The sequence below is a fragment of the Stegostoma tigrinum genome, chromosome 6 (assembly GCF_030684315.1).
Source record: "Stegostoma tigrinum isolate sSteTig4 chromosome 6, sSteTig4.hap1, whole genome shotgun sequence".
In the NCBI taxonomy this organism is placed as follows: Eukaryota; Metazoa; Chordata; class Chondrichthyes; order Orectolobiformes; family Stegostomatidae; genus Stegostoma; species Stegostoma tigrinum.
In genome coordinates this window covers 52890523-52914601 of record NC_081359.1, presented here as the reverse complement: position 1 = coordinate 52914601, position 24079 = coordinate 52890523, and the positions used below count along the sequence as shown (strand labels likewise).

General features: G+C 40.4%; 1 protein-coding gene across 3 annotated transcripts in view; it reads left to right on the top strand.

Annotated features, from left to right (window-relative positions):
* The window catches only part of tmem135 (transmembrane protein 135), a 420432-nt gene that overhangs the window by 42964 nt on the left and 353389 nt on the right, over positions 1 to 24079 (top strand). For all 3 annotated transcript variants that reach the window (XM_059646563.1, XM_048532215.2, XM_048532214.2), the window contains exon 4: positions 21095 to 21128. In XM_059646563.1, coding sequence (XP_059502546.1) covers positions 21095 to 21128 — 34 coding nt within the window. The remainder of the gene's footprint in view (positions 1 to 21094; positions 21129 to 24079) is intronic.

Genomic DNA, 24079 nt, shown 5'->3' with positions numbered 1-24079 from the left:
TCAATTTTGATGCCATTTCCCAGTTTCTGTTTTGGGAAGTGAAGAACAAAACTCTTTCTTTACACTGAAGTAGGTTCTATTGTCTGAGGCATTGTGCAAAACAAATTTAAGAAAGATCATTGAAAATTAAAAGATGATGAAATGTTTGTTTTGGTAAACTGTAACAAACTAGTCATATTCTAAGCAATCTAAGCAATCCAAGCATGCGTAAAGATCGACTTGCATCATGTGTGGCCTGTTTCTTTGCACCTCGCTGTATAATACATTTTTACAATTTGATTCAGTGACCACTGCGATTTCTGAATGTGTTCATTTTATTAAGAACTGTTAACTTATGTTTATTTTGCCTTTCTGTTTTCATTTTGAGACCTGTTAGCTGTAATGGCCCTTGTGGAGCAGACTAGTGAATGACTGACAGCTTGTGCAGTGTGACAAGACAACTACAAAGGAGATTGTCCATGTTACGCCACAAGCTGGATTGTGTCCTATCATCACTCCCCTTTAATTATGCTCGACTGCTTTTTCACCTTTGGACAACAACCAATTCTCCATTTCTCTGTGAAAGACCTGAATGAGTAAAGGGAGAAAGTCAGGAAGCAAAAATAATGTCAGAAATGATTTTGTATTTTAGTTCCCTGCTCAGTGCCTTTCTTACAGATGTTAAAGTAATTTGAATATCGTATCATAGAACAATGCATATCTTAAGTAACCTCCTGTATAGTGCAAAGCTGGAAACAAATGCTAACATGATCAGATACTTAGTCCTGGTTATTGTACTAAGTACTGAAAGAAAAATGTTTATGATTTGATCCTTTTGGATATGTGATCTTATGCAGTATAATGATTGAAGCCGTTTGAATAGGAAGTGGAATAAAGTAGCCTTCAGACATGTCACTGCTTGGAATTGTGGCCTTTGACCAGAAGTTAATGAGCACACTTTATTAAGCTCAATTTGCAATCATTAACTACTGACTAATAGACATTATGGTAGTGCTAATATGTGGCTTACAGATTATCTGAGAGGATTGGAACTCCACAGTTTCAATACTTTTTAACTTCAACTGAAGCCTAAGTCGCATATGATGATAGATGGTAGATACATGTGGTGTAGTTATAGGCCTTTTTGTTCCTTTGTACGTGACAGAATAAGCTGTACTTGTCCAGAATGCAATGAAGTGCGAAATCTCTGTGACTGGGGTGCATTGTGAAAAGGACTCATTAGGGGTTTGCTGTGTTTAACAGAAATGAAGTGTGATTGGAGTTTGGCCAGAATCAAGCTGCTGTACCTCACTGGTAAATTTCTGTAACTGGTTCTCCCTGTGGGAGACATTTTGCTTGCACGAGCATCTGACACAATTGCTGTTTTTAAAATTTTTTATTTAGAAGTCTATAACACTGACATTGCAGTGTTGGACAGGGTTCTTGTTATTTTTCTGCATATTGGAGGCATCCAAGTTAGTGAAAAGACAGTTTTGGAAATGGAATGATGGTTAGTTTGCTGTGAAATAGTTCAAATTTTTTCAATGCCTTTTGCAGTTTTGGAGTGAAGAGAAGTTAGCAAAGGTACAGCCTAAAAGTAAAACAGGCTAATTTAATAACCTTTTTGTCTTCGATCTAATTTTCTTTGTTTCTAAGGCTAACTGGTTTAAATGATATAGTTATAAATTATCTTTAGGAAATGTGGTGAATACAGTCAATGAGGCAAACACCAGTAATTGCAGTCATAGTACAACTTTAATAGTCACTTTTTGAAAAAATGAGATCGGTGTTTGTTGCATACGCTGTCAGTTTTGGCTTTTGATAGGTTGTGCATCCCTAAAATCAGAGAATACAAGCTCAGAGTCTGAAGAATAATTATTGTGCAAAACAATGTCTGCATCTTTTTGCCTCCTTTGAGTTAGCAACAGTTTGTATCATGCATACCATTTTCCTGAAAAATTGCAAGTCCAGAATTTGTCAATTGGTGTTTGAATGGCACGAAGAAGTGAAATCCAATGAACAAAAATAATTGAAGTTATGCAAAATTTTACTGAATCCTCTAGCTGCTTTCCACTAATGCATCAAGGTGAATAAATCCCTGGGACTGAATCAGGTGTACCTTAGAACTTTGTGGGAAGCTAGAGAAGTGATTGCTTGGCCCCTTGCTCGGATATTTGTATCGTGGATAGCCAAGGGTGAGGTGCCGGATGCCTGGAAATTGGCCAATGGTGTCGTTAAGAACGGTGATAGGGAAAAATCAGTGAGTCTGACATCAGCGGCGAGCCACTTGTCAGAGGGGATTCTGAGTGACAGAGCTTACCTGTATTTGGATGTTTATGTTTATGTTGCAAAAGTGTGCTTCTCCATTTAATATCTTCCCCCAGTGTCCTGAATTGAATTATGTTTTAGAGCAGTTGATTTCTACAGACTTGAAATGAAATAGAATCCCCTCTGAAAGTGATTGGGTGAAAAACAAGGCTCAGGGTCAACATGACTGCAGATGTTTAAAAATGCTTGATGGGAATGGGGTCTGGAACCCCTGCCCCATTGTTTGGAAGATCCCTTTCTTGGGGTGACGGAAAGAGATGAGGCATGAAATACACAGGCACAAGCTACAAATTGACTGGGCATATAAACCGGTTGCGCAGGACAAGCCAATAAGAATGCCCTCAAGTGATAGGCTGTTCCATAGCTTTTTGTTGGAAATGTAAATATAATGGTGGATGAGGTATGCAGGACTATCAAGATGTCAAGTTATTTAAATTACATGCTCTGTAAAATTTGATGTTTGTTGATAACACTTCAGTGCTATCATTACAGCATTATGAATGTTAAGATCTTCCATAACCTGCCTTTAAACCGGAGGGGCTTTAGATTTGCAGTTTAATTGACAGGTAAAGAGGTGATTGAAGGCTAAATAATGGAATGTTATAGAATGTTATTATTTGTAATGAGAATTGAATACAAGAGTTGGGAGGTTATGCATGACTTCTGCAGGGCACTGGTGAAATTGCTTCTGGAGTGCTGAAGTAAAATCTGTTTCTCTGTGAGTCCTGATTCTTTGGACCTCTCTTCCCAAAAAGCTGGTGGATGTAAAGTCTGTAAATATTTTCGAGGCTGAGGTAGTTTTTATGAATGAGAATTTTTTCATACAGTGAAATTTATCGTGGATATTTCAAATTTGATTTTATTTCATCTCCTATGGCAGTTGGGTCTTCTCAATTTACGTGGCCACTGCCTCCTCTTTATTCCTCAACACTGGTGCCCTGCATGGCTGCACACTCAGCTCCATAGTATACTTCTTATACGTTCACAACTGTATGGCCAAATTTCACCCCAACTCCATTTGGAAGTTAACAAAGTGTGAAGCTGGATGAACACAGCAGGCCAAGTAGCATCACAGGAACACAAAAGCTGACGTTTCGGGCCTAGACCCTTCTTCAGGGACTCTGGGGTGAGTAAGTGACTAGCTTGCCATGAACTAGCATGGATGAGCATAGAGAGTGAGGGGGTAAGGGTGAGGGTGTGTGGAAGTGGAGGCTAGAGGTCTTAATATTTAATAGGAACAACTGCAACAAAGTTTCAGAGATTTGAAGTGGGCCTTTTAATCAACTTGCCTTGGCACTCTGCAGCCGCAGTGGAAACCTTTTGATATGCAGATTCAGAAAATGAATTGAAGTCACACAGGTGCGTCATCTATTGATACACAAATATCATTGTGAGAGCAGCTGGGACAGTTGGTGAGATACAGGGGATTGGGGACAGGGTGGGGGTGGGATGGTCAGGAGGGTAGCAGTTGTGAGTGTGCAATTATCATGCTACCAAGAGGGAGAATCTAGGGAGCATTGTCAGTGCAATTGACCACAAACAAAGAAATAGCTGGATAAACAAGCACTCAGAGGAAGAAACAAGTAGTGATGATCATCACCATCTTCCAGCAACTTGTGCAAACCTATGGGGATAAGATGAGCAGCGAAGACAAAAGTGGGGCAACTAGACAGCGACGGTCATACCGTCCATATTGAGTGTACTGCAGAAGAATGTGCTGCATGCTGTGTCTGAGAATCAGTGCCACAGGAAATTCTGTACCTAGGCAGATGGTTTCTGATACTTGTGTCTTTGGTATGGGAGACTTCAATAGTGACAGAACTATGGTCATGCTCTGTCAGTTTCTGTAAGGTCACTGCATGGTGGCTCGGTGGCTAGCACTCCTGCCTCACAGTGTCAGGGCACTGGGTTTGATTCCCTCTTTGGCACCTGTCTGTGTGGAGTTTGTGTGTTCTCCCTGTGTCTGCTTGGGTTTTCTCCGGGTGCTCTGGCTTCCTCCCACAGTCCAAAGATGTGCAGGCTAGGTGGGTTGGCCATGCTAAATTTCCCATAGTGTTCAGGGGTATGTAGATTAGGTGTGTTTGGGGAATGGGGTTGGGTGGGATGTTCTGAGGGCCAGTGTAGGCTTGTTGGGCTGAAGGGCCTGTTTCCACACTCTGGGATTCTATGGATTCTATTCTATGTCACTATAGCTTTGAGCTCTGTTGCCTTGGGATCGTTCCAAATATCAGCAGTCGATCTTTGCAATTTCTTGCAAGCAACAATATGTTATTGTAAATTGGGTGTCACTGGTGCCCTGTTTTGAGAGCACTAGAGTGCATCAACTTTCAAACAGATGGGGTCTTGCATGCTCTAGAGGCAGTGGAATTCGTGTCTACAGCTGTATTCTTGAAATTCTTGCATAATTGAAGCATCCATTTGGCTATTGAGTAAGCAGCCGGGGAGAGCCTTCACTTGCCAAATGGTCACATGGGCCGTGGCCAGTGTAAAGACTTTGTTTCTGTGTAGTTGCCATCTTGGCAGCTGCTATCTAGCCTTCATTCTTGGGCAGTTAAAAGTACCCCTGCTCTTCTAGCAGTATAGGGACATCTCTTGAAGAGATGACTAATGATGACTTTTCATGCACCTGCAGTAGAGCCCCAGATAGGTTTCAACTGATGCACCTTTCCTAAGGACCACGATTGAGCAGGCCATTAAACTTTTTAAGTTCCAATTTAGTTTTTCTTTATTCATTCCTGGGATCATGGTTACAATCATTGTTTGGATGATGCTCTTCCAGCATACTTCTGCCAGGTTATTATGCATTATCATGGAATGTAAATGTTGCCCTGGAGAGGGTGGTACTGAGCTGCCTCCTTAAATTAGTGCAGCCCTCAACATGTAGGGGTGACTACAGGTCAGGAAGAAATTCCAGGATTTTGACCTTGTGACATTGAAGGAATGCCAATATAATTCCAAGACAGGAGGGTCTGGCTTTGAGGGGAACTTTTGAGTGATGATTTCCCTTGCATGTGCTGCCTTTGTTTTTGTGGATTGGGAAGGTACTGTCAAAGGAGGTTTGGTGAGTTACTGCACTACACCTTATGGCTGGTACACACTGCTGCTATTGTGTGTTTGGTTTTTTGAAATCTGCTTATGAGATAGTGGCATCACTGGCTAGATCACCATTTGTTGCCAAACAATACTTTCCCAGAGGGTTGTTAACAGCCAACTACAGTTCTATGGGTCTGGAGAAGAGAAAAGGATGAGATTCTGAGGACAGAATATTGGAGTTTAGGCAGGAATTTAAAAAGGAGTTCTTTGAGAGTATTAATATCTGAATTACTCTCAGCGCCATGAGATAATGAGGGTAGGAATACACAAGGATAGAGCCAATGAATGTGTGGCTGATGAGCTGGTGCAGGGGAGAAGGATTCACATCTTTGGATTATTGGAATCTCTTCTGGGGTAGATGTGACCTGTATAAGAAGGACTGATTGCACCTGAATTTGAAGGGGACTAATATACTGGCAGGGATATTTGCTAGAGCTGCTTGGGAGCTTGGGTAAGGGGTGTGGTGGCACTGAAGGAGATGGTGAGGAAAGAGATCAGTCTGAGACTGGTACAGTTTGGAAAAGTAAAAGTCAAAAAGTCAGATAAGAACAAAGCAGAGAACGAGGTTGGACTGATAAATTAGACTGTGTTTATTTCAATGTAAGAGATCTGATAGGTAAGGCAGATGAACTTGGCATGGTTGGAAACATGGGTTTGGGACATCCATAGCAATAACAGAGATGTGGCTCAGGGATGGACAAGACTGGCAACTCAATATTCCAGGGTGTATATGCAATAGGAGTGATAGAAAGGGGGAGTGGGGCAAGAGAGCAGGGTGAGTGGTGTTTTTGATTAGGGATAATATTACGACTGTACTGATGAGGATATTCCTGGGAATATATCCAGGGAAGTAAGTTCAGTGGAACTGAGAAATAAGAAAGGAGTATTCACCTTATTTGGATATTACTATAGAACACCAGTAGTTGATGGGAAAGTGAGAAACAAATTAATAAGGAGATCTCCATTATCTGTGAGAATAATAGGGTGGTTATGGTAGGGGATTTTATCTTTCCTGATACACTGGGACTGCCATAGTGTTAAGGGCTTGAATAGAGAGGAATTTGTCAAGTGTGTACAAGAAAGTTTTCTGATTGAGTATGTGGATGTCCCTATTAGAGAAAGTTTAAAACTTGATCTACCCTTGAGAAATTAAGGCAGGGCATGTGACAGCTGTCAGTGGGCGAGCATGTTTGGGTCAGAGACTATAGTTCTGTTAGTCTTAACGTGGTGATGGAAAAGCATAGACTGGATCTAAAAGTTGAAGTCCTAAATTGGAGGAAGGCCAATTTTGATAGTGTTAGGCAAGAACTTTCAAAAGTTGATTGGGGCCAGATGTTTATAGGTAAAAGGAACGACTGGAAAATGAGAAGCATTCAAAAGTGAGATAACGAGAGCCTAAAGACTGTATGTTCCTGTTGGGGTGAAGGGCACAGCTGGTAGGTTGAGGGAATGCTGGATGACTAGAGAAATTGAGGTTTTGGTCAAGAAAAAGAACAAAGCAAATGTCAGGTAATCACAGCAGAGTTCAAGTGACCCCCGAGAAGAGTATAAAGGCTGTAGGATTGTACTTCAGAGGAAAACCAGGAGGGCAAAAAGGGGGCATGAGATAGCTTTGGCAAATAGATTTAAAGAGAATCCAAAGTGATTATACAAATAGATTAAAGACAAAAGGGCAACTAGGAAGAGAATACGGCTCCTTAAAGCAAGGCCTGCTATGTGTGGAACTGCAAGAGATGGAGGAGATACTAAATGATTATTTTGGATCAGTGCTCACTATAGAGAGGAATATCAAAGATATAGAACATGGGGACATAAAAAACAACTTGAAAAATGCCTACATTACAGAGAAAGAGGTGCTAGACATCATAAAATACATAAAGATGGATAAATCTCTGGGACCTGATCAGATGTACCCTCGAACTCTGTGGGAAGTGAGGGAAGTGATTGCTGGGCACCTTGCTGAAATATTTGTATCATCGATAGCCAAAGGTGAGGTGCCGGAACACTCAAGGTTGACTGCATGATGCCATTATTTAAGAAAGGTGCTAAGGAAAAGCCAGGGAACTACAGATGCATGACAGGATTTACATGTATTTGGATTGGCAAGGTATGATTAGGAATAGTCAATATGATTCTGTGCATAGGAAATCATGACCCGCTAATTTAATAGAATCATAGAATCCCCTACAGTGCAAAAACAAGCCATTCAGCCTGACAAGTCCACGCTGTCCTTCCGAAGAGTATCCCACCCAGATTCATTTCCCTACCCTTTCCCTGTAACCCTGCATTTACTATGTCTAATCCCCCAGACTTGCACATCCCTGGACCCTATGGCCAATCCACTTAACCTGCCCATCTTTAGACTGTGGGCCGAAACTGGAGCACTAGGTGAAAACCCATGCAGACATGAGGAGAATGTGTGGAGTTTGCACTGACAGTTGCTTGTGGGTAGGATCAAACCTGGGTCCCTGGCACTGTGCCGTGGCAGTGCTGAACTCTGAGCCCCTGTGACGCCCACCTTGATGGAATTTTTTGAGGAAATGACAAAGAGCATTGAAGGCAGGGTGGTAGATATTGTCTATATGGACTTCAGTAAGGCATTCAACAAGGTTCTGCGTGGTAAACTGGTTAATGAGCTTAGATCATATGGAATGTAAGAGGGAGAATAATCATTTGTATAAAAAATGGTTAGAAGAAAGGAGACAGCGGGTGGTAATGGGAGTTGCTTTTTGGACTGGGGGCCTGTCATCAATGGTGTGCCGCAGGATTCGCTGCTGAGTTCACTGCTTTTTGTGTAATAGATGGCAAAGAAGGTTATCTCAGAGTACAATAAGACCTTGATCAGATGTGCAAATGGGCAGAGGAGTAGCATATGGTGTTTAATTTAGATAAATGTGAGGTGCTGCATTTTGGAAATTAAGGGAAGGACTTGTACCCTTAATGATAAAGTCCTGGGTTGTGTTGCTGAACAAAGAGACTTTGGAGTGCAGATTCATAGCTCCTTGAAAGTTGAGTTGCAGGTACATAAGATAGTGAAGGTATTTGGCATGTTTGCCTTTATTGGTGTGTGCATTGAGTATAGGAGTTGAGAGGTCATGTTGTGGCTGTACAGGACATTGCTTCGGCCACCTCTGGAATACTGCCTACAATTCTGGTCACCCTGCTATAAGGAAGATGTTGTGAAACTTGAAATGGTTCAGAAAAAATTTGAGAATGTTGTTAGGATTGGAAGGTTGGAGCTACAGGGAGAGGCCGAAAAGGCAAGTGCTATCTTCCCTGGAGCATCAGTGGCTGAGAGTGACCTTAGGCATTTATAAAGTCATAAGGAGCATCGCTAGGGTAAATAGATGAGGCATCTGGATGGGTATGTGAAAAGGAACGGTTTAGAGAGAGATAGGCCAAATTCTGGCAAATAGGACTAGATTAATTTTGGATATCCTGTCAGCATGGGCGGGCTCGACTGAGGGGTCTGTTTCTGTGCTGTGCGTCTCTGCCTTATGACTGTATGACTTTTGCTGTATAAATGATGGACGTCCTTTGGGGAGACAGGACGTAAGTGATTTGCCATAGAATTCCCAACTTTTGACGTGCGCTTATGACCCAGATGTATATGGCTAGCTCAGTTCAGTTTCTGGTCAATGGTAATCCCCAGGATGATGATAATGGAAGATTTAGTGAAACGGCTCAGTATGGATGAAATTGATATGTGCTGGTCAAAACTGGTAGCTGATAAAGGAATTATGAGCAACTCATTCAGGCCTCACTCCAGCTGTGATTGGAATTTTCTGGTTAGCTGGTAGGCTGTCTGTGGAACCTACAATATGGTGGCAAATGAGAGGAAAGAATCAACACTACAGTTGTGTGATAGTCACAGTTGCAGGCTACTCTGTGAATGACTTGACAGATATGGCCTATTTCTCTTTTATTCCATCTTAAAATATGTAGGAAGAAGAAAGATGTTTGCTTGCTCATTGCCTCTCTCCAAATATGTTGACATCTTCACCATCCACATTGGGAGATGCCAATGTGTGATTGGCCCCCAGCTTTGGGAGCCTGTCCTCCATCTTTGTTTGAATGACAAGCATGATCTCTGTCTATTAATTGGCCCTGCCATTGAAATATTGTAGCAGGGTTCTATTCCCATTGTATTGAGAGGTCTGGACTTGGAGGATCTCCCGATCTTGGGTTCCTGACTCCTCAAGCAAAATCCAGCATTTCAGTTCTGCTGGCAGTTTGCACTGTTGCCTTAAAATAAACACCATGTATGCCTACTTTCAGCTGTGTTTTCTAAACTATTCACTATGTTATTTATAACTGGGCAAGCAGAGCATATTTACTGTCCCGTTTTATTTGTTAAAACACACAGAATCACTGGTGAGCCTAGGGTTATAAATTGCAGTGTAATGCACTAAAGCACATAAGATTACATAAATTGCTACTTGTTCATTAAACTCTTCGCAAGTTAAATTAGATTTAGGTTTAACTTGGAATGCCATGCACCACAGCACCTTTCCTGGCCCATCTGTGCTAATGAGTGCAACTCTTAGATTGTAGTTCCTGTTTGGCGAGTTCTGTTACCAAGTAAATTTTGCTTTGTTTTTTTTTGAAAAGAATGTTTTTCAAACTTTACCTGGCACCAATTGTATGGTTTTGTCCCTGTTGAGGGGAATTGAGAGCCAGTAATAATATGCTGCTGCAGTGTTACATCTCCACCTATGAGGCAGAAGGTCTGGATTAAAATCTCACCTGTGCTGAAGATGTGTCACAGCATGTCTAAGCATGTTGATTAAAAGTGATTACCATGTGATTGAAACGTCCAATGATTCAGTCAACTGTTGAAGCACAATTTTCTTTTACCCATCGCTTACTTCATGCTGCAAGGATTGTGATTCAAGAAGGCAGCTCACCACTATCTCTTTAAGGCCTGTTAGGGATGGACAATAAATGCTGGCCAAGTAATGAAGTCCATAACTCATAATAAGTATGCTAAACTTAGCTTTCTGTAATATTCTTGTGAAATTTAGGAAACTGACATTTGAGATGTTTTGATTTGATAATATCCTGCTTTGAATATCAGGTAACATTCAAAGTGTAAATAACATTTTATTTCTCAAAATTGAGTTGTCATTTTCCTGGAGCTGGATTTTTCAGCTCCTGCCAAAGTGGGAATAAACTGCACGTGCATGTTATTTTGCGTGGCTATTCTAGCCTGAGTCCATTTTTCCAGAATTGGGATGCAGTTGGGCCTGTGGGGATCATGGAATTAGCCAACTAACCTCATAAAAGTGGTAAGGTCTGTTAATTTCAATCAAATGAGGTTTTACTTTTTAGTTTGTAGATTTCTTGAGGTGGCTGAAAACTTTTAGCTGCTTGGAATCAGCCTCCTGACATCAGGCCTGGCACAAGCGTCTTGGGCATGCTCAGAGGTCCTCCCTGCCTACTTGGGTGAAGTGGCAACTGCAGGCCTTCCATATTGGTGTCTATTCGCACAGTGATGGTATGCCTGCAAATGTCGTTTATTATTTAAAATGTTGAGAAGTTGGGGAGATGGTGTCTCTGTTTCGAAGTGCCCACACTCTCGCTTGATTTGACATCCTGCTGTTGCTTTCAACTTGGAAGGCTTCTGCTTGGCTTTCCAGCTTCAAGAGATTGTTGCTGGCATTAATTGACTTTTCCAAGGAAAATTTACATTGAATGACTTTTCCCATTTAGTGCTGGCTTTGGACCTTGAAGATAGGGTTCAAAGATCTCGCAGAATATAAGGTAAAGAAGCAGAATTAGGCCATTCAGCTCTGCCATTCGATCATGGCTGATATGTTTCTCAACGTCATTCTTCTGCCTTCTCCCTATAACCTATGATCCAGTTACTCATCAAGAACCTTTCTATCTCTGTCTTAAATGCTATCAGTGAATTTGCCTCTGCAGGGTTCTGTGGCAGTGAATTCCACAGATTAACTATACTCTGGCTGGAGAAATTCCTCCTCATCTCAGTTCTAAAGGGCCATCCCTTCATTCTGAGGCTGTGTCCTTGAGACCTAGTCTCTCCTGCTGGTGGAAACATCTTCTCCACATGCACTTTATCCAGGCCTCTTGATGTTCTAAAGTATCACTGCACCTGAAACCTTATCTCTGATTTTTCTTCACAGATGCTGCCAGACCTGCTGAGCTTTCCAGCAACTTTTTGTTCCTGTTAGTGTTCTGTAAGTTTCAATGAGATCCTCTCCTTAACCTTCCAAACTGCATTAAGTACAGACCCAGAGCCTTCAACAGTTCTCATATGACAAGCTCTTCAACCCTGTGAGCTTTCCCAAGCCATCTCTAGTCACCCGCCAAGGCCAGTACAACCTTCCTTAGATACAGGGCCCAAAACTGTTAATTGTATTCCAAATACGGTCTCTCTAGGTCGTTATGCAGCCTCAGCAGTACATCTCTGCTCTTGTATTCTAGCCCTCTGGAAATGAATGCTAAAATTGCACTTGCCTACCTAACTTCCAACTGAACTTGCATGTTAATCTCAAGAGAACCCTGAACTAGAACTCCTAAATCTTGTTGTGCTTCAGATTTCCAAAGCCTTTCCTCATGTAGAAAATAGCCTATGCCTTTCTTCTTCCTACCAAAGTGCATAATCTCACACTTGCCCACATCTATATTCCATCTGCCACTTTTTTTCCACTCTCCTACCCCATTCAAGACCGTCTACAGCCACCCCTTCCCCCGCCCACCGCTTCCTCAATACCGCCTTTTGCATCATCTGCAAGCTTAGCAACAGTGCCTTCCATTCCTTCGTCACTTTCGCTCATGTCTAACGCCGTCTTGTCCAGCTGCCTGACATGTGCTTGTCACAACTTCAGTCACCTGCATATCATGATTTTGGTCTTAAACCCAGTTATGAATTCTCTGTGTAATTTTATGTTGTTTAGTCTCGAATTCCAGCCTGTCATCGTTTGCCTGTGGTGATATTCCCCAGTCAGTTGAAGTCTTCAGCCATTTCTTTGAAGTCTCCAGTGCTGGTTGAGCTATTTATTTACCTGCTTTACATGTGTAGAATTCGTACTTTGCTCTTTCTTCGGAATTATTTCTTTTAAACCAAATAATCGCTTTCTAGTCTGTAATGATGCCTTGATTTTTTTTCCATGGTGAATGCTTCCATTAAGTAGCTGGTGAACCACAACTAAGTTCTCATGTGAGGTGCTGGTGTTAAACTGCGATAGACAAAGTCAACAATCACGTGACACCAGGTTATAGTCGAACCGGTTTATTTGAAGACACTAGCTTCCAGAGTCTCTCTCCTTCTTCAAGTGTCAGTGAGTGAGGTGGCATTGGACATAGAATTAATAAACAAAAGGTCAGAGACATAGAACTGATGTGATGTTGAACAAACTTAAGACGGCTGTTAAATCTTTAATCAGTTAGGAAGGATTAATATGCAAATTTTCAAATAGCCAACTAAGTTCACCTCTTGTTGACGAAGGTGATTGGTAGAATTTGAACAGTCACTATCAGGGCTTAATTGTTTTTTTTGAACCTTGAGCTGAAAGATCAGAACATGGTTTTGAAGAATGAACCGTTGATTTTACAACAACGAAAATTCAAATAAGATTCTTTAAATTATTCAGAGATGGTAAGAACTGCAGATGCTGGAGTCAGAGATAACAGTGTGGAGTTGGAGGAGCACAGCAGGCCAGGCCTGTCGCTCTGATGCTGCCTGGTCTGCGGTGTTCCTCTGGCTACATAGGGTGTTATCTTGAAATTGCTGAAGTTTTGTATCTAGGGTAGTTTAAACTTTAATTGCTGTAACTAATTAATAATAATAACCCTTTTGCACCTTGCCTGATTTTCTTTTTTTTGTTTGAGGATAATTAAATGGATTGTAAATAGGATGACCAATTTACTGTTGCTATTTATTTGGCTGGTGATAAGAGGTAAAATAACTTGGCTTTCCTGTAAACCTCGTGTTGTAGTAATAGCTTTAGCTTGTGTGAGACACTTTCTGGTAGTTTCTTCAGTAGTTTTAGAGTTTATGCATATAATTTAGTAATCATTCCTTCAGAACCAAACTGTTCATTTGGCCAATGAGCCTTTTAGTAGTTTTGCTGGGACATAGGAATTTTCTCAGAATATTAATTCTTCATTTATGGTGCTGGGTTCAATGAGTAAGAATTTAACACCACTGCTTTCCCATTTTCTTTTAATACAGTACAATCATCACTTGGGGTCTTTTCCCCTTTGGGTCACTCCAGCAGCAACAAGGTGCAATTATTTTTGGTCTGTTTGCTTTAGTCTCTTCAGTGCAAATTTCAAACTTCCTTAATAGCCTCAAAATCAAAATGTTTTCAGTGGTCAGGGTTGTGACCTGACAAGTTTCAGGAAAAGCTGGAGTTAAATTTATTCTCCATCGTTTCCAAATGCAGTACCGTTACTTAGGAATGCCCTCTACTGTTTCCTTTTGCTCCTAGTTTCAATTGGCAGGCACTAGGAAACAAAAGCTGATGCCAGCAAACCATATGCTTCTTAATATTATTTTCCTTCCATTCCTATGGAAACCTGAAATTACCTAAAATCAATTCAATTTTAACCATTCTCTGACAAGTCAGTTTCCGAACTCATTCTTGCTTGTATGATAGCATAATAAATTATGTATGCTAGTGTATTTAACATTAACAGTAACAAAACTATTTCTTGACTCCACCAGCTAAGTATTCAAAACATTGCTGAACTTGAGTTGTTTTTGTATTTGAGTAAACTGGTAATAATTTCTGATGTTCATGCAGGGTAATGTGAGCAGATGTGGTAGTCAGTTTTATGCACATCAAACAGATGAACGAATGGATTATAGCACAGAAATAGGCCTCTTTGGGCCACCATCTCTGTGCTGACCACAATGCCATTCTAACTAATCCCATCAGCCTGCACATGGTCTGTATCCCTGTGTATTCTGCCTGTTCTTGAGTTTATCTAAATGCCTCTTAAATGATCCTATCGTAGCTATTTCCTCTACCTGCCCTGGCAGGGCATTCTAAACACCTACCACCCTGTCTGGAAAAAACTTGGTTCGTACATCATTTTTAAGTTTTTTCTCTCTCATCTTAAAGCTATGCCCCTTGATATTTGACTTTTTCACCCAGGGAAAAAGACTCCTGACTATCCACCCATCCATGTCTGCCATAATTTTATGCACTCGTAACAGATTATCCCTCAGCCTGTTATGCTCTAGCAAAAACAATGCAAGTTTGTCTAACCTCTCCTTTTATAGGTAATAAAAGCCAATCCAGCCAATACCATGATAATCCTGTTGCACTCTCTCCAAAGCTTCTGCATCCTTTCTATAGTGTGGGTGACCAGGACTGAACACACTACTGGAAATGTGCCATAACTAAAGTCTGATACACCTGTAACATGACTTGCCATATTTCTATACTCAGTGCCCCAACTGATGAAGGCAAGCATGCCATATGCTGTCTTTATGACCATATTCACCTATATCACCATTTTCAGTGATCTATGGACTTGCACCATAAGATCCCTCTATATATCAATGCTCCTAAGGATCTTACCATTTACTATATAGTTTCCTCTTGCATTTGACCTCCCAAAAGCATCATCTCACATTTGTCCAAATTAAACTCCATCTGCAGTTTCTGTATTTGACTTTTCAACTGACCTATATCCTTCTGTAACCTTTATCAACCTTCCTCACTATTGACAACCCCACCAATTTTCATGTTGTCTGTGAACTTACTAGCTGGCCACCTAAATTTGTGCCCAAATCATTTATATGTCTTACAAACAACGGAGGACCCAGCACTGATCCTTGCAGAACATCCCTGGTTGTAGACCTTCCCTCAGAAGAACACCCCTCCACAACCACCCTCTGTCTTCTATAGCCAAGCCAATTTTGTATCCAATTTGCCAACTCATTGTGGATCCCAATTTACTCAGAACAAAAGAAAACTCAAGTGCTGGACTAGTCTACCATGAGGGACCTGTGGACAACATCCGTTGCTCAGATCATCTTCATTACTTCCTCAAATAACTAAATCAACTTTGTGCGACAAGACCTTCCCTGTGCAAAGCTATGCTGATTATCCTGAATAAATCATTTCTTTTCTAAATGTGAGTAAATCTTGTCTCGAAGAATCTTCTTCAGTAAGTTCCCTGATTTAAGACTCAATGCTCAATAATTTCCTGCATTATCGCGAGTGTCCTTGAACAAGGAAACAATATTGGCTATTCTACAGTCTTTTGGGATCTTGGCCCTGGCTAAAGACGTCACAAGGGTATCTGTCAAGGTCCTGGCAATTGTGTCTCTTCTCTCCATCAGTATTGTGAAATTGATCCCATCTGGCCCTGAGAACTTATCAACCTTAATTTTTTCCAACATGACTACCTTCTTAATATTGACCTGCCGTAGAATTTCAACATATTCGTCTTTAATCTTACCATCATCTATGTCCTACTCCTTGGTGAATACTAATGTTATGTACTTATTAAGGACCTCACCCATTTCCTCTGGCTGCATGCATAAATTCCCTCCTTTGTCCTGGAATGGCCCTACCCTTTCCCTTGCTACCCTCTTGCTCTTAATATAAAATATCTTGGAATTCATCTTTATCCTCCTTGCCAAGGGTATTTCAAGACTCCAAATTTCTTGTTTAAGTTCTTTCCTGCTTCCTTTATATCTGTTTTTGCTGATGTTGTAAGAATTGTAAGAACAACATAAAACTAAAATACCTGAACTGTTGCACTGCTTATTTTGCACATAAATTTTTTTTTAGGCATTTTCTTTCTTTCAATTTGTCATCTTAGCTGTCACTACTATGAATTGAGTGTTTTTAATTCACTCATGATATTGATTGGAAAGTTGGACCTAATTTGAATATTGTCATAGAATCTACTCTTCTCAACCGAGAATTTTGCGTAATATCTGATGCAGAAAACTAAATGTATAACAATAGAACTCTATGACAGATATATTTCTGATGAACTAAAATATAACGTGTCTCCTCATTCCTTGGGGTTCCACCCTATTCTGCAAAGATGAATATGCAGGACTTTCTGCCACTGATGATTACAGCTGACAATGCAACTCTGAGCTGGTTGTGCTGCCCTCTATATAGATAGGTACTGGGTTCAGACCACATTTTTTGGTCCAACAGCAATTGGATTGATTGCTATATGTGATCATTTTAAAATATGCTTTTGATAAAAGTGACTTCTTAGTTTCTGTATTACACGTTGTCATTGAGTTTTACTAATTGATTCATTAAGTTCTGGATGTGAGTTTGCTCGCTGAGCTGGAACGTTAGTTTTCAGACGTTTCGTCACCATTCTAGGTAACCTCATCAGTGAGCCTCCGACGAAGCCTCACTGATCACATCAGGCTCAGGCTGATGCATTAAGTATTTTTTCTTGTTTGGCTTGTATGTTCTTATCAAATGAGTTTAATCTAATGCAGCTGTTCTATGTGTTTATAAGTTTGTCTGCAAATGTCTGTTTCCAATAAATTTAAGTGTCTGTACCCAGGGTTGCATAATACATCAAAAATTTTTGTTCAAAGAGGAAGAGTATAAAATGCTATTGTTACATTTATCTTTGCAAAACTTGGGAAAACTGGTACAGCATCCACTGAATGAGTTCACCTAAAAGAAAGTGCTAATTCAAAGAACTGCATTGCTTAATTTTGTTCATAATTTTTTGTTTAGACATTTTCTTTCTTACAATTTGTGTTCTTATCTATCACTGCTATGAATTGAGTGCTTTTTAATTCATTCATGGGTTGTTGGTATCACTGGCTGGTCCAGTATTTATTTGTTACAGATTTTTTGTCAGCTGGATGTATTGTGAAAGCTTATTTGCTGCCTCCTTTGGTGACATTAATCTTCCAGTATTGCTACTTCTGTGAGTCATCTACTCTTATGAGCTACTACTATATATTTAGTTGCTATCTGCTGTGCAAGTAATCACTTTTGTAAAGAATTTAAGGAAAATCTCTCCCACACTAATGCAACAAAAGACTTGAACACGGTTTGTGTACATGGAATTGAAACGAGAATCTTGGAAAAATATATATATAGAATGATAAAAAGTTTAGAAACAATAAAGTATGTAAACAGAAATTTAGATAATTTTTGCACAATTGCATTGAAGTATCAGTAACTCCAAAAGACTGGCTAAAAAAAACCCACTAACTATTATAAACATAGTTACAATAATGAAAACATTGCTTTACTCGCTTCATTTCAAGCTATTTTTACTTAGACTTTCAGGCCAGGAGAATATGTCACTTCTTCCTATGACATCACAAACTATTATAGCTAGCTCTTAAAGACATTTATTCTAACATACTCCGTGATTGTGCAAGTACCTTTAACAGAGACTGTCACAGAAGGGAAACACAGCATTATTCTTTAGTAGATAATAAAATGTGAGGCTGGACGAACACAGCAGGCCAAGCAGCATCTCAGGAGCACAAAAGCTGACGTTTCGGGCCTAGACCCTTCATCAGAGAGGTCTAGGCCCGAAACGTCAGCTTTTGTGCTCCTGAGATGCTGCTTGGCCTGCTGTGTTCGTCCAGCCTCACATTTTATTATCTTGGAATCTCCAGCATCTGCAGTTCCCATTATCTCCATTATTCTTTAGTGATGCTTTAGGATACACAAAATCCATTGTTACAGCAAATGACCAGACCTAAGGCTAAAGTTGTGTGAACTGGGATCAAAAATTGGGCTTTAGCTGTATTTGATTAACACCATTTGAACTCTGTTGCTTGACTAGTTTCAGTTTGCTGTGGTTTAGTGTTTATTCTGTGTAGCTGTCCATCGATTAGGTGAAGATATTTTGCAGCTGGTCCAAGTATTTTGTAACACAGCTCCATTATGATAGTTTTACAATTGCTTTCAACCAGTAGCCCAGGGAATTTTCCTGGAGTCATGGTAAATAGTGTTAAAGATGTACTACATGTGTTGCACCTTAATGCATCAACAACTCAAAGTTTATTCTGCATAAGCGAAATAGCTTTGACATCTGAACTATGATTCTGCAATACATTTCCAAAGAGGAACATTCTTGTGACTAAGTACATGAGTTTGTGCAAATATACTTTTAGTCAGATCTTGCAATTAGATTTGGAACAAAGGTGATTTATATTTGAGATAACAAGGCGTAGAGCTGGATGAACACAGCCGGCCAAACTATTTCTGAAGAAGGGCCCAGACCCAAAATGCCAGCTTTCCTGCTCCTCTGATGCTGCTTGGCCTGCTGTGTTCATCCAGCTCTACACCTTGTTATCTCAGTTTCTCCGGCATCGGCAGTTCCTTCTGTCTCTGATTTATATTTGAATTGCTTTAGGAACAGGAGATATAGTTTATAGCTAAGCTGTCTATTTCCCTTATTTTCTTGAAGACAATTCATGATGGGATTCAACAGGGTTATTATTCAACCTGCAGATTTGTCCAATACTTGAGGGAGAACGCTTGAAACTATAAATCAAATATTTTGAAGATATCAATCAAATCACTCCTTAACTTTCTAAGTCCTAGTTACTACACCCTAGTTGTATGTAATTACAGTTAAATCAATGCGGTTCACAAATAATTCTCATTGCCAATTTATGGTAAATCTTCACTGCACTTGCTCAAACTATTCATTTAATTGATTAGTAAATATCTGATTGGTCATCTATATTGCTTGCAATGTCTCCAGTCATTGGATAACTGACTAACTTAGGTACGTGGCTCATTGTCAAGTTCTCGTTGTTAATAAAAATGATGAATAATTTCAATTTTCTTCTTACAGTTTTGGAAGTGAGAAGTGGTGATTCCATTCCATATAGTAGCAATTAATTCCCCCAAAGACAATGTTTGTACAAGATTTCTCAGGGTCTGCATACACAAACATACTATATTCCCCCGTGACAATAAATGAGAGGCTGGTTCCTTCACTCATCTTACAAGCATGCTTTTCAAATTCAGATTTCCTCTCTATTCTTTCCATGTCTATAATTGCTGACAAAAAGTTGGTTAAATCAGTTGGCTGGACAAGTAGTTTGTGATACAGAGTGAAGCCAACAGTACAGATAGAAGTCCTGCACTGGCTGCAATCAGTATACCTTTTCGATGTTGCCCCTTGTGTTGTGGTAACCTTCAGGGTAAAGTTACGACCAGTCAACTCTCTTTAATAAGAGAGCTGCCCAATGGTCCTCTAGGCCTATAGTGACTTCAGTTACATTTGCTGAACAGCTAGGCCATGTTATGTTCAAAACTGAATAGTGGTCCTAATCACTATCCAAATCTTTTGTGAAGTATCCATCCAGAGCAGTGCAGCCTGCAACCTTGTCGCATAAGCTCTGTGAATCCATTGCAGAAGTTGGTGTGTGTCTGAAATATCAGGCATTCTGGGCAGATAGCTTGGTCTGCTGGAAGTTGTTAAAGAAAAAGACAATTTTTGAAGAGAATGACTGATGGAAAAACTGCACTCCAAAGTAACTGGCCATACAAATCATGAATATCAACATTTGGTCAATTTGACAGCCTGAAATGTGATGTTAGTTTTAACCTTCAAATTAAATTAAAATTGACAGTCAAGAAATAAAACCATGCTGCAATGTTTCTTGACTTACTGTATGGTAATGAGTGAATTTTTATATTGGTTTTGTTACAATGCCATATATACTGTATAGATTTATGTTCGTGGATGTTGTGACTATGCTTTGTACTTGTTCAAATTATGCTGCTGGATTTGTTTTGTAAAACTGGGAAAAGGCAAATGTTGTGTCTGTACTCGGGTAGATGGTCATAGAATCCCTTACAGTGTGGAAATAGGTCCTTCGGCCAACAAGTTCACACCAACCCTCAGAGCATCTCGCCCAGATCAATCCCTCTGTAACCCACCTAATCTACACATCCCTGAACAGTATGGGCAATTTACCATGGCAAATCCACCTAACCTGCACATCTTTGAACTGTGGGAGGAAACTGGAGCGCCTGAAAGAAACCCATGTAGACACAAGGGGAATGTGTAAACTCCACACAGACAGCTACCTGAGGATAGAATTGAACCCGGGTGTCTGGCGCTGTGAAGCAGCAGTGCTAACAACTGAGCCACTGTGCCGCCACCAGTCCTTGCTGGTGTTTGAATGCCACTAAAGTGATTGTGAGAGCTGAGATGATGATGATTGGAAGTTTGAACTTATCCTGAAGGAAATAGACATCAAATCTAATGGTTATCACACATATGGCAAGTTTCAGCAGGAGGAATACAATGTGAGAAAGTGAGAGTTTGTGCACTTTGGCTAGAGGCATAACACAACTTTTTAAATGGGGAAAAACTTTCAAATTCTGAAGCACAAAGGAACTTGGGAGCCCTAGTTCAGGATTCTCCTAAGGTTAACATGCAGGTTTAGTTGGCAGTTAGTTTGGCAAATGCAATATTTGCATTCATTTTAAGAGGGCTAAAATACAGAGCAGAAATGTCATTTGATGAATTTTATAAATTTCACTATAGTGTGATTTAGATTAAAAATTTGCCAATGTTCACAATGCATCTTTTGACCATTTTATGTTGCAATGTCATTCCCAAAAAAGGCTATTATATATAATATTTGAAAAGCCCTTAACTATCTTCCCGAATACATTCAGCCAATGTAATGTAGGCGTATTGACTAAATGTGCCTCATGAATGTCTTTTTGGTTTACAGGCGAGGGCTGTTAACAATTTATATGGCAAACTTGGTAAGTGATATTTTACTTTGAAAATTGTTCGTTTTCTTACTGTTTTTTGTTACTTACACTTTGGATGGTTGATCCTGTTTTCATTAGATTGCAAAAATGTCATTTTGCTCCACTTATTTCCCAGTTAGTTATTGATGTTTGGCTATGCATAGTGGAGCATGGTGATCCTGATTGTACTGTACATAATCTATGCCTGTCCTTTCTTGTTTTGAATGTGTTAAACACCATTGAATGAAAGAAAATTAGTTTTTAATCTGGCCAATCTGATAACATTAGAACGAATATTAAATAGAGTTTATGATATTTTCCAGTTTGAATGTAATGAATATTGATTTCAGCATCATTTGGGTATTAATGTTCAACACGAATGTTAAGGCTTAAATACTGACAGGAACAAAAAACAAAGAAAATTACAGCACAGGAACAGGCCCTTTGACCCTCCAAGCCTGTACTGATGCAGATCCTCCATCTAAACCTGTCGCCTATTTTGCAAGGGTCTGTATCCCTCTGCTTCCTGTCCACCTCTACCACCTCCGCTGGCAACATGTTCCAGGTACCCACCACCTGTGTGAAGAACTTTCTGCGCATATCTCCCTTAAACTTTTCCCCTCTCACCTTGAAATCGTGACCCCTAGTAATTGAGTCCCCCACTCTGGGGGAAAAAGCTTCCTGCTATCCACCCTGTCTATACCTCTTATGATTTCAATCAGATCCCCCCTCAACTTCTGCTTTACTAATGTAAATAATCCTAATCTACTCAACCTCTCTTCATAGCTAGCACCCTCCATACCAGGCAATACCCTGGTGAACCTCATCTACACCCTTTCCAAAGCATCCATATCCTTTTAGTTTTCTGGCGATCAGAACTGAACGCAGTATTCCAAATGTGGTCGAACCAAAGTCCTATACAACTGTAATGTGACCTGCCAACTCTTGTACTCAAAACCCTGTCTGATGAATGAAAGCATGCTGTATGCTTCCTTGACAACTCTATCGACCTGCATTGCTACCTTCAGGGTACTTTGACCTGAACACTCAGGTCTCTCTGTGCATCAGTTTTTCCCAGGGCTTTTCCATTTACCACATAGTTCACTCTTGAATTGGATCTTCCAAAATGCATCACCTCACAATTGCCTGGATTGAACTCCATCTGTCATTTCTCCGCCCAACTCTGTTAAGGCCCCAGCTATTTCTCCCTCGCTTCCCTCAGTAACCTGGGATAGATCCAACCCAGACCTGGGGATTTGTCCACTCTAATGCCTTTTAGAATACCCAACATTTCTCCCCTCCTTATGTCGATTTGACCTAGAGTGATCAAACATCTATCCCTCACCTCAAAACCCGTCATGTGCCCTCTCCTCAGTGAATTTCGACGCAAAGTACTCATTAAGAATCTCAATCATTTTCTCTGACTCCTTGCATAACTTCCCTCTTTTTTCCTTGAGTGGGCCAACCCTTTCTCTAGTTATCGTCTTGCTCCTTATGTATGAATAAACTGTTTTGGCATTTTCCTTAACCCTGTTTGCTAAAGATTTTTCATAACCCCTTTCAGCCCACTTAATTCCTCGTTTCAGATTGGTCTTACTTTCATATTCTTCCAAAGCTCCATCTGTTTTCAGTTGCCTAGACCTTATGTATGATTCCTTTTTCCTCTTTGCTCGTCTCACAATTTCACCTGTCATCCATGGTTCATGAATCTTGCCCTTTCTGTTTCTCATTTTCACAGGAACATGTCTGTCCTGTACTCTAATCAACCTCTCTTTGAAAGCCTCCCACATATCAAATGTGGATTTACCCTCAAACAGCTGCTCCCACTCCACATTCCTGAGCTCCTGCCAAATTTTGCTGTGGTTGGCCTTCCCCCAATTCACCACTGTTCCTTTAGGACCACTCTCTTGTCTTTGTCCATCAGTATTCTAAAACTTACGGAATTGTAATCACTATTCCCAAAGTAATCCCCTACTGAAACTTCAACCACCTGGCCAGGCTCATTATGGCCCCTTCCTGGGTTGGACTATTTACATACTGCTCCAGGAAACCCTCCTTGAATGCTCCTTACAAATTCTGCTCCATCTAAACCCCTAACTCTAAGTGAATCCCAGTCAATCTTGGGAAAATTACAATCTCCCATCACCACCACCCTGTTGCTCCTATATCTTTCCATAATCTGTTTACATATTTGTGCGTCTATTTCCTGCTCGCTGTTGGGAGGCCTATAGTATAGCTCCAACATTGTTACTGCACCTTTCCTATTTCTCAGTTCTGCCCATATTGGCTCACTGCTTGAGTCCTCCAGACAGCCCTCCTTCAGCACAGCTGTCATATCCTCTTGGACCAGTAATGCAACTCCTCCAACCCTTTTACCTCCCTCTCTTTTCCACCTGAAGCATCTATATCCTGGGATCTTGCCCTTCCCTCAAGCAAGTCTCAGGGAAAACATGTTTTTCTTCCTTCCTTCCTAGCCAGGAAAGATCAGTTGATTAATGTAGCTAACTTAGTTTCGGGGAATTTTGTGTATGCCTTGGGCAGCATAGCATGATTCTTTGTCACAGGTGACTTGTACAAACTGTCTTGCTTTGTGAATAGCCGTATAATCCAGAAATTGCAGGAAATTAATGTATACTGCTCATCAAGTAAACAACACTGGTTGCAAATGAAGAATGTGCTGATTTAGATCCTTGATCTGTGCTGAGTTAATTAGCTTCAGCCATTGTAAAGCAATAGTAGGGACCTATGATTAACTTTGGTGCTCCTGGTTGAGAAAAGCATAAAAAAGGGGCTCTTTTTACCAATTACTTCTGCTGGGAAGTGTATTTTATAGTGGATGGATGGATTTTGTCAGTGCACAATTGAAGAATCTACCAGCACCTTTGCACAATTGGCTTCTTTGGCAGGGAGATGAATTAACAGTTTAATGGGAACTGCAGATGCTGGAGAATCCAAGATAATAA